At 37.3% G+C, this 14362-nt stretch overlaps 2 protein-coding genes across 11 annotated transcripts in view; one reads left to right on the plus strand and one right to left on the minus strand.

The window, feature by feature from the left end:
* Positions 1 to 14362, minus strand: part of LOC110259416 (uncharacterized) — a 171559-nt gene that overhangs the window by 23018 nt on the left and 134179 nt on the right. For all 7 annotated transcript variants that reach the window (XM_085014001.1, XM_085014000.1, XM_085014002.1 and 4 more), the window contains one exon: positions 8142 to 8272. In XM_085014001.1, coding sequence (XP_084870127.1) covers positions 8142 to 8272 — 131 coding nt within the window. The remainder of the gene's footprint in view (positions 1 to 8141; positions 8273 to 14362) is intronic.
* The window catches only part of LOC110259415 (uncharacterized), a 56240-nt gene continuing 45670 nt past the window's right edge, over positions 3793 to 14362 (plus strand). The window contains exons 1-2 of one of the 4 annotated variants that reach the window (XR_014838202.1): positions 3875 to 3995; positions 10858 to 10937. Coding sequence is in view for 1 of the 4 variants with exons in the window: in XM_085014007.1 (XP_084870133.1) it covers positions 3892 to 3995 (104 nt within the window). In the remaining 3 variants the exon portion in view is untranslated. Of the gene's footprint in view, positions 3996 to 7962; positions 8018 to 9617; positions 9713 to 10857; positions 10938 to 14362 lie in introns of those variants that run through there. The other 3 variants (XR_014838204.1, XR_014838203.1, XM_085014007.1) reach the window with 3 other exon arrangements.

Genomic DNA, 14362 nt, shown 5'->3' on the forward strand with positions numbered 1-14362 from the left:
CTGAGCCACGATGGGAACTCCTTGAACATAATTTTTATGGGAAAAAAATGTGTTCTGGTTTCCAAACAATGAATATATATAGAGATTTTAGAAACACAACTCAATATAAGATTCCCTTTTAATACTTCTTGGGCTATATTGGTGATAGATTTAATTTTTTATTTTTAAAAGACAGACTCATATTTATATTTTTAGAATATGTATATGTAGATATGCATAAAACAAGACTATTGGCTATTCACCAAGGTGCTAATAATAATAATCGATACTTTTTTCTCTATATATACTTCAAAATGAGAAAACAATGAACATTTTTCATTTTTTAACAAAGCAAGTAAGACTGAAATGTGAAATTTATAACATTCAAAACACTGTAAATATTTTGGGATAATTTAATAACAGAATTTTAAGACTTCTATGCTGAAAAAATATACAGTATTGCTGAGATATTCAGAAAAAACACCTAAGTGGAGATAACATGTTCATGGATTGATAGACTCAACATTGTCGAAATGTCAATTCTCTCCAAAGTGATCTATAAATTCAATGCTATCCAAATCAAAATCCCAAAAGTATTTTTTTAGAAACTGATTTAGAAGAAAAAAGAAAAAACAAAGGTCCTAGAATAGCAAAAGCTATTTTTTTAAAAAACGAACAAAGTTGGAAGACTTAATCCTTAACCTACTTGATTTCAAAACATATCACAAAGCCATAAAAATCAAAATGAAGTAGTACTGATTAAAAGATAGGCAGATAATTCAATGGAGCATAATAGACAAGTCTGGAAATAGACCCTCACTTATAGGGTCAAGAGACTCTAGACAAAGATGACAAGGAAGTTCAGTGGGGTTGAAAGGATGGTTTTATTCAGTAAAGGTTCTGCGACAACTGGGTAACACTATGTGCAAAAAAAGTGAAATTTAACTCACATAATACACAAAAAATTAGTTTGAGATGCATCATAGACTTACATAGAAAGTTAAAACCAGAAAGCATTTTAGAGGACCCATAGGGGAAAATCTTCATGATGAAGGGTAGGCAAAGATTTCTTAGACTAGATAGAGAAAGTACTAATCATAAAAGGGAAATATTGGTAAATTGGACTTTATTAAAGTCCAAATATCTCTGCCGATCAAAAGACACTATTAAGAAAATAAGTAGGCAGTCTGAAGAGTGGGAGAAAATATTCATAACACATATATTTGCCAAAACATTTATATCCAAAGTATATAATGCTCATCTACAACTTAATGATAAAAAAACAAACACACTTTAAAAATGGGCAAAAGGCTTGGAAATGTCACAAAGGATGACATAAATAGCCAGTAAGTATGTTAAAATACATTCACTGTCATTAATCACCAGAGAAATGCTAATTAAAATCACTGGTATACCACCATGCATCCACCAAAATGACTTAAAATCTAAGATTGACTACATCTAGTATTAGCAAGGGTGTTAAGCTGCAAGAATTCTCATAATTGCTGGTGAATGTATAGACTGGTAAAACCACTCTGAAAAATTGTGTTATTTCTTGAAAAGTTAAGTATATATCTACTCTATGACCCAGCAATTCTACTTCTAAGTGTTTATACAAGAGAGTTAAAAAAAAATGTATTCACAAAAACTTGTGCTATATTCATAGCAGCTTTGTTCATCACAGCCAAAAAAACTAGAAACAACCTAGTTAGGAGTCTCTTCCTTGTCAGACGCCTAGCTACCTGTCCACTGTTGTCTTACATGAATCACCTTTCCCTCCCCACCCTTTCACTTATACTCTCAGAACACAATACTCTCTCTCATGCTCATGCCTCTGAAAAGTACAATTCCATCTGCCCAGAATTCCCTCTCCCTCTACTCCTGTTCTCCTGGTCCATCCTCCCAGGATCAACCTGCATTCTCTGAGGTGCCTGCCTTCACTCCTCTTTGTGATCTTAGGCTTGCTTTCCCCTAGGATCCTGGGATGATCATGCTGCATAATCTTTTATGTTCATGTTCATCCTCCCTGCTAGCTCGTAAACTTCTATCTCATATCTCATTTGCACCAAGCATTACATCTAGCACACAGTAGATGTTAAAATTTAAGTATATGCCAAAATCTAACATGCTGTATCTAATACTGAAATACATGTTCTCATTTACCTTTATTTCTAAACACAGATAAACATAATAATAATGCTACCAATTCCATGGCATGACCCTCCACACTCTAAGCAGTGCTGGAAGGAAAGGCGAATAAATATACTGTGGTGCTATTGGTCAATGTTTGTGCTGTGCCAATTACCACATGTCCTCTGAATTTTACCAGGGCTCTCAGCCTTTCAGTTTTTTAATGATTTACATAGTAGTGGAGAAATCTTAAGCAGATAATCCTGTGAAAGTGTGCTTTTTGTTTTATAGTGGGCCTAGCATGTAGGGGTTTTTTTTGTTTGTTTGTTTTGTTTTTGTCTTTTCTAGGGGCCATACCTGCGCCATATGGAGGTTCCCAGGCTAGGGGTCTAATGCGAGCTGTAGCCACTGGCCTATGCCAGAGCCACAGCAACGCGGGATCAGAAGCCGCATATGCAACCTACACCACAGCTCATGGCAACGCCGGATCGTTAACCACTGAGCAAGGGCAGGGACCGAACCCGCAACCTCATGGTTCCTAGTCGGATTCGTTAACCACTGCACCACGACGGGAACTCCCTGACAAATGTTTTTTAGGAGATGAAAACAAGTACACTTACCTAAAGACCTTCCTGAGTAGAGGTTTTCCATATGCAAACTACTCTAGCCAAATTACTCCTCTTCTGGTTCCTTACAACTCCTGTAATTTTTGTATGCGTTAATCAAATAAATGAGAGGAAAAAAGTAAGTGTTTTGGAAGTAATGACACTGTCTATAATGAATGCTACTTAGGTTCTCTAAATTCCTTATTTCTGTGATAGAAATTTACTAATTCAAATGTCAACGCATGCTGTATAACACCTAACCCAGCTGGTGACAATATCTGGAAAAGGATCCCAGACATCTAATAAGAGATAACACTGCAACATTATTTGCAAAAACAAAATGTATTTCATAGGTTGACAGAAGTCATATTTCCTATTGAAGTAATTATTTATAAAAATCGTTTTTATTATTAACTATCCAATGCTGTTTCATGTTAGCTTACTTATTGAAATGAACTGTTCCAACGTGAGCCCATAGCTAATAAGGCTTCGGAAGTGTGGAAAATTTACTGGAACTCCAAAAGAACTGTCCTGAATCTAGGAGAAATTGATTTTGGTTCTTTCTAGCTCTCTGCCCCTCATTTGTATGTGACCTTGGGGAAGCTCTTAGATCTTTTTGAATCTCCCAATCCTTGTCTCTGGTTGGACTAGAAAGCCTTAGCTTATTTATAGCCTCAAGATTCTATGATGTCATGGTTCCTTCTCTATGCGTGTTCTCTTGAGAACCAAGCAGGATCAATAGTTTTCAGAAGAACAGAAGTACAGAAAAAAATGTGTTGTACTGCCCTAGCTCTACCCCTCCCAGGTTATGACTCCTTCTGTTACTTTTGACTGGGTCCTACCTTCCGTTTTTGGTCCAGTAACAGGGCTGCCATTTGGGAATGGATTCTCAGGCTCTAGTTGCTCCCCAGAAAAGCCTCAGCAAGTCATTTTACCCTTTGCCTCTCACTCTACATGGGTCTTTTCGAGAATATCTTAATGAAATATTTCCTCATCTCTGCGGACAAAGAGATTTTTATTGTGGGGGTGTCCCATTATTTTCCATCTCAGGGACTCCTTCTTCATTGTTTCCTTTTCTCTTCTGCTTCTCTTTCATGGCTGCGCGTTTCTTCTTCCAGTGTTGCGGGCTAGGTCAGCAGCTGCAGGAGAACTTGATTAGTGCCTTGCCTCAGTGCAGATGCATTTCCCTGACAGCATCGATCCTGGGTGCTTTCGCTTTGCAGGCAGCTCCACAGAGGAGGAGCTTGTACTGCAAAGGAGGTGGACTGTTGTCTGTTCAAGGTGAGTTTGGGGCAGGCTACTAATTCATTCCTCTTTGCTCAGCTGTTAATTTTGCTTAAATAGGAACTGCTTGCAAATTTTTATTTAAAATCCACTGCCTGACTGAGACTTTCTGATGGCAAGATTCAAAGACAATTTTTATTGCTAAGTTATTAGTCCTTTGAAAGAAGGAAAATTTGATGTTTAATATTTAAACAGTCTCTATTTTGCTGAATTCTTTGATATCTGAGTGCTAACTGTGTAACCATTTAAGGTCCATTTCTAGAGACTTTTCCAGACATTTAAAGTACTACAGGAATTTATTTGTAATACTCTTGCATGAAAAACTGCCATTCATTTCTTGCCATGGTGTCATTGCCAGAGATATGTCCATTAGGAATGAGATTTAAAAATATCTTATATTTTTATGCATTTCAATTTGTCCACTATACTGGACTTTTTTTTTCTTGAGGACAGGAATAAATTGCTTTCGTCTTTAAAATATAATCACTTTTTCAAATTTTGGAAAAAATAACAGAATTTAGCACAGGGAAACTGTATTATCTCTGGGAAAAGAGGATAACTGCAAGCATTTTTATTAAATTTTTTTTCTTGATTTTTGGTTTGAGGTTCAGGAGTCATTGAAAAAAATACTGGCACAAATTGCCAGGGACTAGATCTGACTAAAGGTTCATTTGTTCATGAATTTTTAGGACATTTCCACCTTTATGGAGCCTGTGCCTCCCTTAACCAAAATGTTCCAGCTCCCACACCAACTGTCCATATTTCAAAGGCATAGTCTATTACTTGCACAAAATTGAACTACAATTACTTGACAGCCCAAAACAATCTATTCAACATATTTTTTTCCATGGTATCCATAATTCCTACAAGTATGCACCATACCAATATAAGAAAATTATTTACATGCTTCCAGTGGAGTGCAGAATTAACTGTTAGGTGCAACACAAAGATGTGGTTCCACGAAAGGAAGCTAAAACCTATTGTGGTTTCAAATTAGCAAATTCATTCATGAGTGCTAATTGTGAATTAAACTGTAGGTCTACAACCACCACAAAGCAACTTTCTTCCATAAACTGTGTCCAATTCCATGGACAAAAGGCAGCTTAATATGGCGGAAAGACCTAGGGGCTTTGGTATCTAGTCCCAGGTCCTCCATTTACTTTGCCAGATGACCTTCACCAAGCCAGGTGGTCATAGTTTCCTTAAGTGTAAGGTGGGAACAGATAATTCCAGATCAAAGGAGACTATATGAAAATATTCCCCAAACTTTGTGAATGTGACTTTTTTTCACATACTTTTTATTTAAGGTTGGAGGTGTATTTGGAATGCTTGCTTCACTCAGAGCCCTTTTCTCTAGGAATTGCCCATACTGGTAACCCTTCCTAAGGAGGTAGGCATAAAAATCATGTTTGTATCTCCCTCCCTGGTACCACCAGTGGACACCGGATCAAGGACACAAATGGCAGTTAGGAATCAGTGCTGTCAAAATTAAAGAGACTCAAGAATGTCCTTCGATGGTAATCTGGGGATCATGAGAAATTGGGATCTATGATGGCTATTTTCAACCATAAGCATACTGATGATGGGTAGAGAATGCTGGAGAATGGAGCAGATGTACAGAGAGAAGCAAAACCAGTGAATCATGTGGTCACGGTGGAGACAGAGGAAGTACCTTGGTTCTAGGTCTCATTCTTAAACCAATGCATGGTCTGAACATTGATTTTTCCCCCCCTCTAGGATCACCAGAAGATGGCCCATTTTAACCTCATAATAAACTTCTCTTGAGTGTCTTTCTCTTCCTGGCAATGAGTAGAGCTTTGGCTAAGACATTAATACCACAATTGAAAAGGTCATTACCAAAAACACTTTATATTGTACCAAAAGCAAAAGTCTCCAACTGTCTTTTTTAGATACCAAGATGAAACTCTTTCTAGATATGTTTGTCCAACTATAAAATGCAGACTGTTGCATAGAAGATTCAAGAACAGGTTAAATTTGCAGCATGTGGATTTACTAACTAGATTTGAAAATGTAATCCAAACAATATGAGGTGTTACCTTCCAAATGAAACTCTCCCTCTTGTCTTTCCTATATGAAACTTCAGAATCCATAGAAGGTACCACAGTATAATAAAAATAATATAAATTTTAGAATTAGATTCAGAAGTTCTGATTCCTCTAACTATGAGCTCTATAAATTTGGTCAAGTTATTTAAGCTCTCTTAGCTTCGGTTTCCTCATCTATACAATATTTCCCTTTCAATTTGCTGCAGGGAATAAATGAGGTAATTTATATGAAGAGCTTGGCTCCTATCAGCAAATGTTCATCTCCTCTGTCCCCTCTTCCACCACTTATGTGCTATTTTTTTTTTTTACAACAAACCACATAATATAATTCCAAGTTAATGAGGAAGGCATAGAAACTAGAAGGGAAACAAGCTCTTTTTGACTTCTTTACCTAGTCAGTCAGAAAGTTTCTTACATTATTGTCAAAAAGAGGACACACAGGGCTTAAAACCAGACTTAGGCAGAAGGGACATTACTTAATTCATATATGCATATTTCAGTCAACAAAGTACTTTTTCAGCGCAGTAACACGTGATGCTAATACATGTCTGAGCCAGTGTGTGCGTGTGTCTACATGTACCATCAGGGCTCACCTGACAGTGGCTTTGTTCATCCTATAAACTAAAGATTGATTTGTTAAGCATATCTGCTCATTTGCATGAAGAAAGCTTGAAAGTTTCACATACTTCACACACTGCTTCAACATTCAGGCATAAAACCTATTAAGCCCTTAAGATATTATTTAATGTAAAATAAGAATATATTTTTTGTTTTTTTCGGCTGCCCCTGGGCATATGGAGTTCCCTGGCCAGGGAGCAGATCAAGTGGGAGTTTGACCTAAGCTGCAGCTGCAGCGACGCTGGAGCCTTAACCCACTGTACCAGGCCTGGGATTGAACCTGCATCCCAACACTCCCAAGATGCAGTGGATCCTGTTGGGTCAGAGTGGGAACTCCAAAAGAGGAATATTCTTGACAAGGAAGTACTATGAGAAATATCCATCTCCAGCCCTGCCAGTCCATGTAGCACTATAGAAAACCATGTGCATTCCTTAAAACGTCTAATTTCCTATATAATAGATAGGGCAAATAATCTTCTCGAAACCAGGCCTCAGTGGCTATGATGGGGTTTGCAGCCTAAATTTCAAACTGCATGTTTTCAAAGGAGGGGCACAAAAAGGATCAAGAAAACCATATGCTATTAGCTTCATACATGAATAATTATTCCTCAAGCAACTTGATGGAAAACCACCAATTCACAAATACTTTTCTGAAGGTACTCTCTCCAGCCTCTCTCCACCCATCTATGCCTAGTCTTTGTGCCAGGCCTAAATAACCTGAAAGTGGATAGAAAACAAAGAAAAATATTTATCTCCTAAAAGAAGATCTTTCTTTAAAATGAGTGAAAAATAGCAACTATATTCTAATACTCTTATTATATCCTTAAGTTGATGTTCTTTTGTGGTTGTGGAAAATCATAACTTCATAAAGAATAAGAACAAAGCACTTCTATTTACATTATTATCCTTAGGCTGTGCACATAACATGCTAATTCAACACCCAAAGGAGAGGTATCAACAATGACAAATCAAGTTTGAACAGGTTATTTAAATTGGGAAATCTGATAGCATACCCAAGTTAATAAATTATAGCCCATTAGTCCATAGTTTTATACCAGCCTCTGTCTATTTAAGGTCTATTTAGAAAAGTTTTCAAGCAACTACTGTAAACCGAACCCCTTTTTTGATTTTGCTATCAGATTAGTGTTTAAATAAGTTTATGATATAAGCATTATAACTGTCTAAAAGAGCACTCCCCCTCCACCCCCCCAACCCCTCACTAATTTAGGTTAAAAACAAAGTAATGGCAGCAAAAGTGTCTTTAAGTTTTGCAATAATCCTTCCAGTACTTTTGCATCCCAAAAGGCTCCAGATGTGACCAGCCACTGCAAAATGGTAAGTTGTTTATCAGCATTCTACACTGGGAACTGGCACCTGTAATTTTACTCTTATTTTGCATCAGCATTAATAAAACACTAAAAAATGACCAAGCGAAGGTTTTGTGTAATCACACACACACCTTCAGGGTGAGTTGCCCTGTCGGCTGTCTGTCGTCCTTAAGGTGCCAGCTACAGCAAGCAGCTTCCTTCTCTGTTGTCTGCGTAGCTGCTATGAGCCTCCTTGGACAGGGAGTTCTGCTGATAGCTGGACCTGGAAAATAATGGTGAAATGTTGTTCTGGCAGCTTTTAAAGAATCGATTGTTGATCCATTTTGATAATGCAAATACAATCTTTTTCTTTCATTCTTTTCCCTTCTTTTCTTTCTTCCCCCTTATTCCTTGTTAATAGTTGTCTGCAGCAAAAAAAAAAAAAAAAAAAAAAAAAAAAAAAGCTCCTTGTCCACCACAGTCTGGAGTGAAGATTTAAGAAATAAACATATTTGAATCATGTGACAACAATTAACCACTTTGTTGAGCCAGAGATTCCACTGCACCTTTACCTCCTCTTTTTAACCCCAGGGCTCTGTTCCATCCTGCCTACGGTTTTTCTAGCTGCCTGCTTCAGCCTGCTCCCATATTACCAGTGGTTTAAGAAATATGACAAGCTACCTTCTGCTTTCTGGCACTTTAACAACGCAGATTCTTGGAACTTAACTTTTGGTTGACTGCTGATTTCTAACCCTATATGGCAACAGACTGTAATGTGTTACTGATAAAAAGTCAACCCAGGATAGAAGTTTGCTTTTTTAAAAAGTTTCTTTTCTTTGATCCTGTAAAATGATTTCCTACTCAGATGCCTGTAAACAGGTCACTTTTTAAAAAATCTTTTTCTGCAAGGTCTTTACATACCTGTTAAAGGGAGACAAATGTGGAAACTAAGGAGCAGAGGGTTTAAGGGAGTCAAGCTGGGATCACAGAGTGAGTCACTTCCAAGTTCAAGTTGGGACTCAGTGTTCCCGACGGTTAATGGTCAGCTCAATATGTTTGATAGTACTTTGGGGGTTAAAGCTTGATAAAATTCTCCTTTCTGGTTTAACTTGGGTTTTGACTAGTTTGGTTTCAGTTTCTTATTCATAGCAATTAAACGTGTATTGATACGTTAAAATAACCCCAAGACCAAAGACAGTCTAGATAAGGTCAAGCAGGCTCTCTAATTGCTGTTCCCTGAAGCTTAGAGTGCTAAGAGTACACAGCAAAACCTAGTGCTATCTTTATTTCCCTGAGTTAGTTCTTAAATTATCTTTAGAGTCAGTGATGGTCAAAATGTTTATATTCATCCAAATAACTTACTGTAAAACAAATCTTACACCTAGCAGTTCACCCATTGATCAATGTTAGGAAAGTCTCTTATCAAATATGCAGAAAGGCTGTGAAATGTGTAGGTACGTGGAAGGACAAAGAGATGGGGAGTGGTTATATCCCTGCTCTAAAGGAAGTGAGATCTCATGCATGACCCACCAGATTAGAGTGACCATGGTGCCCTAATGAGGGCCATATCAGGACCTATTAATGTTTCATAACTATGGGATCCATTGTTAAGAGAGGCCTCTTCAACAGAGTTAGCGGGTTTGACCCCAGTCATCTGGATGTCAATTCATTTTAAAAGGCTACTTTTTAAAATTGTGGAAAACCTTCGTCAGAAGTCTCAAAGGTAAGTTCTTTAATGGAAAATATTTTCTATTATTTATTTTTGTTTTATTTAAATTAATTGACTAATTTTAAAGGAATAAGGTGATACTCTTAAAAGCTGGACCCAAAAGATCCTTGTGATTTGGGTGCAGATGCAAAGACTCTGCTTCTGCATTTTAACTTTTCAGTGGAGGAGTGTCCCCTGGGAGCAAAAAGTCTAGAGAGGACCAGGATCTCCCCCTGAATCAATCAAAAGCCCTTGGAGGAGTCCTAGAACCACCTCTCTCTAATTAGTCTCCTCTACTGTATTCCCTCAGCACTTAACTCGTAATTATATTTATGATTGTAATTGTATTACATTACAGTTCAGATCAGTTTTTTTAATAAACTTCAGTATTATTAAAAAAAATCCCAGTAACTTACTTATTCAAGCATATTCAATACCATAAAATTTTAGTGAAATAAAATAATTTGGATGTTACTTTAATTCTATTATAATGGAATTTGGCCTTGTAACCATAACTTTGTCATATGAAACTGGATCATATGATTCTTAACAAAATGGTCCCTAACTCAAAGTTTTGTACATAGTAGACACTTAAGAAACACTAGAACAAGTGAACAGTATACAATAGAATGTGAAAGCCATTATTGGTTATGATTATGAAATGGAAACTAGTACCCCTGGAACTACTAGAATTGTTGAACTGCAATCAGCATGGCCTTCATTCTTCACCACCATTTTTATCACTATTCGAAGGAATTAAGTGTGAAACTCTAGCCTGTCATATGAAATCTAGGCTCTTTTGTTCATCCAAGATGCCTCGTTGAAAAAGTAACCAGTGTATTATCATCCAATAATGGAAGGGCTGTTTGTGCCTACATAGTGCTGTCTGTAATGGCATTAACTGTCTGGTTCTCATCTGGCTTGGGACTTTTAACTGTGCCATTGATATCAATCCTTCACTAGTAGTGGAAAACAATTCTACTTGGATATGGTTGGTCCATAGTATTATTTTTATATACAAACCATAGAACCTATTTGTCTAGTCTTTCAAAAATCTCCACTTTAAAAAGACAATGCCATAGTGCCTACACTGAAAATAAAACATTTTAAATGTGAAAAGAGAAATGAGAGAAGCCAAAACTAATTATTTTTTTTACCAGATATGAGTGGGATCACTAAAACATGGAAGCAACAAAAGTACCTACACTTCTATCTCTACCTGACAAGAAAATATTGCAAGGTAATAGAATTGTGTGGGCTTGTGTGTTACCCTCCAGAAGGATATTTTTCTGAATGTATGTTGTATATACTCATAAACAAAAGAATAAAATGCATGTAGGCTCTATGCATTTCACAATTACTTCTGTTATCATTGAAAGAGGAGAAGATATCTAAATAAAAAGCAATATGCTTGTAATTCATATTAATGAACTAATTTTAATTTGCAAATTCAAGTGACCTGAAAAGCAAAGCACTGCAAACAGAATTCTGGATTTAATTTTTTGCACCAGCAACTTATTTAAAGTAAGTGGATATTAACGAAGATTTTTGTTTTTCCATCAGGTATATGTATTTGGAAAAGCAAGAATCACTAAGTCTGGTGGTGATGGTTGTGCAACCTTAAAAATATATAATAACCATGAAATTGTACATTTTAAATGGTTGATTTTATAGCATGTGAACTACATCTAAAAGAGAGGGAATCACTAAGTCTTTTAGGTCATCTGGGTGGCACTGTGCATGGGAAGGAATAGTCACCAGTTCCACAGATTTCCAGGGAAGGAGCCTGGCTGATCCTGTAATAAGCCTCCTGCTGTAAAAATCAATCAACCCATAAACCAAAAACAAGGGGATAAACTTGTTATTTGTTTGAGTTCAAATGTGTGTTATACTCAGACCCTTGGCTTTGTGCCTGAAAACTAACCCGTTTCCTGAGCCGTAAAGGCAGATATCCCTGTTAAGTCTGTGGCATGGGTTCAAGCCAACAGTGAACTGACCAAGGCCTCCAGGATTCTAGCAAATGACATCCCACTTGAAAACCACCTAGTTCTGAACACGAAACAGGGCCAAATGAGCATCTGATTCTGATAGACACATTTTATAGATGGCAGTTTGAGCCAGTAAACCCTACCCTCTAATCATCGCCACCAGAATCGCTTGTCATCCTCTTAATCAAACATTCATTCAGAAAGGTTGCATATATAATACCATGTAAGGAAGAGGAAAAATTTGTGAACAAAGTATGCCAGAGCCAGGAAACCTATTGTCATAATTTAACCTGTGGAAACATTAGAGAAAGCAGGTTTCACTATAAAGAAAGCTGTTTTTGTCAAACTCTTGGCAGGTGCCTGCTCATGTTCACCAATCAAATCCTTAAGAACATTGCAAAGTAGGTCTTATTATCCCCATTTTACAGATGAAGCAACTGGAGTCCTGAGAAGTTTTATTTCTCAAAGAATATACCACTAGGAAATGGTAGCACTAGAATTAAAATCAGAGCTGTTTTTCACCATTACACTGTACTCTCTACACCATGGAAAACTATCTTCCCAACAACTGAAAGCAATTTGTGTCAGGAGATGTAATCAGTCCTGCTTAGTTAATAATGGCCCCCAGGTTGATGAGAATGGAAAGTAGTTCTATAGGATGGAATCCTTATTCTAGGAAAAATAAATAATTTGGGGCCACACCCCATAGGTTTTGATAAAGATGGTGGTCTTGAAAGAATGAAGGCTCCAGAGGTTAATGTTAAAACTAAATTATGGAATTGCTAATGGAATTACAGGATTATCGAAGACAATTTATCCTTTCTGTACTAGTCTTCTTCCACGTATCTGTACTCTAGCCTTTTGCCAAGCTGGTATCCAATATCGACCCAAAGGCAGGGGTAACATCCCCAAGATCTCTAAGAAGGACTGTGGTAATAAGAAATAGAACCTAACCTCTGGAGACAGACTTAGTTCAAATTAGTAACTACATGTCTTTAAGCAAGTTACATGTCTTTCCTGACCACTATTCCCTTGTTAGTAAAATGGGTATGATGGAATGACTAGTATGTAGTTCACACGACTATTCTGAGTTCAAATCACAAAGTGCAAAGATCACATTTGGCACATAGCAATCATTCAACATTATTTAGTTATTATTTTTAACAGTTCTTTTGCTGACAAATTAAAAATGGCATATATTTCTATCAGAAGTATTTCCTTTCTATATGCTCAAATCTCTCTTACTAGATTCAAAATTTTTTTATTATATTGCTCACATTAGAGAAGAGAAGCTATTTGTTCTTGAAAAAGAAATTAATGGTCATGCAACTTCATTCTTCAACATTTTTGTAGGATTTGGGGATTTTGTAAATCATTCAGGAAATAACACTAAAATTAGATTAAGACTCCTAGCATTATTATTGTAGTGGGTGATTTTCTTCAAAGTTGAAAATTTTATAATAATTTATTCAAGGTAGTTATCATCTGGGCTCTAATATTCCTTCAGATTCATATCCCTGACAAGAAAGAAAGCCACTGGGAGCTTCAGATAAATAATGAATGGGACTGTGGCCTTAGAAGATATTTGAGTAATACTGTCTTCAAAATTCTCAAGAAATAAAGGATGCACATTGGAATAAAACCAATACATTTAGAAGGCGGGGTATTTGCACTGCTGAAGGGTCTTCTTACCTCCCAGACCATGGGCTCTAGAAGGCCTTCCTTTTAAAAAATTGAAATCTAAATATGCCTGCTTAGAATCGCTTCCACAAACTTCAGGCAAACAAAGGAGCCAACCCAAACTTGTCAATGTGGCATTGCAGGCCATGTATGATCAGCCCTGCTTCCTTCTCCAGCTTCATCTCTTTGCTCAGTTCTCCTCACTTTTTGCACATGATGATTAGAGGGTAGGGTTTACTGGCTCAAACTGCCATCTATAAAATGTGTCCACAGTGAACCACAGCTATGCTCCTCCCCTCTGGATCTTGGTCCAGCTGTTTCTTTACCAGAAGGCAGCCTCCATCCTCCTCCTCAACACTTTCTCAGCAAAGCCTTCCTAGACTTTCCTCCTCCAAGGCAGGATGGGGTGACTCCGGAAAGTTTTCTAACAACCAATATATGCTCCCAATATCATACTTGGCACTCAGAGTTGAAATGTATGTTTTCTTGTCCATCTTCCCTACCAGACAAGCTCACTGAGGACAGTGACTGGGTCTTGCTCACTGCCGTAGCCCCAGCTTCTAGCCCATTGCCTGGCAGGTACAAGGCTCTTAGTATCATTCACTGAAAAGATGAATCTGAATCTATATGCTTAAATTCAACAAACATACTATTACCTTTTAAATAATAAAGAACAGGTAACATATGGAGAAAACGCTATGTTTTTGCCTACTCATGTGAGAAATCTTTTGTAGGAAGAGGGTTGCTTTGCTATAAACACAGATAATTCTGCTGTGAGGTAGGAACAAGGCTTCTACAGGGGTCCAGGCTTTGTGCAGATGAAGAAAAATCTGCCTAATAAAGGAGGGAGAGCAGGCAGGTGCAAGGCCAAGGGCTTCCTGCAAGAAGGGGTAAAAAAAGAGAAGATTCTAACTGTTTGCCTACCTATAAAGAGACCTTGGGGGAAAATGCACAGTGGAGCTTTATTAAGTTGTTTTCTATGTGGTGTGTGATTAAA

This window comes from Sus scrofa, chromosome 2 (assembly GCF_054392235.1).
Source record: "Sus scrofa isolate SSC_HxYL_T2T_F1_AM1 chromosome 2, Sscrofa_HxYL_maternal_Yorkshire_Landrace_v2.0, whole genome shotgun sequence".
Classification (NCBI taxonomy): domain Eukaryota; kingdom Metazoa; phylum Chordata; class Mammalia; order Artiodactyla; family Suidae; genus Sus; species Sus scrofa.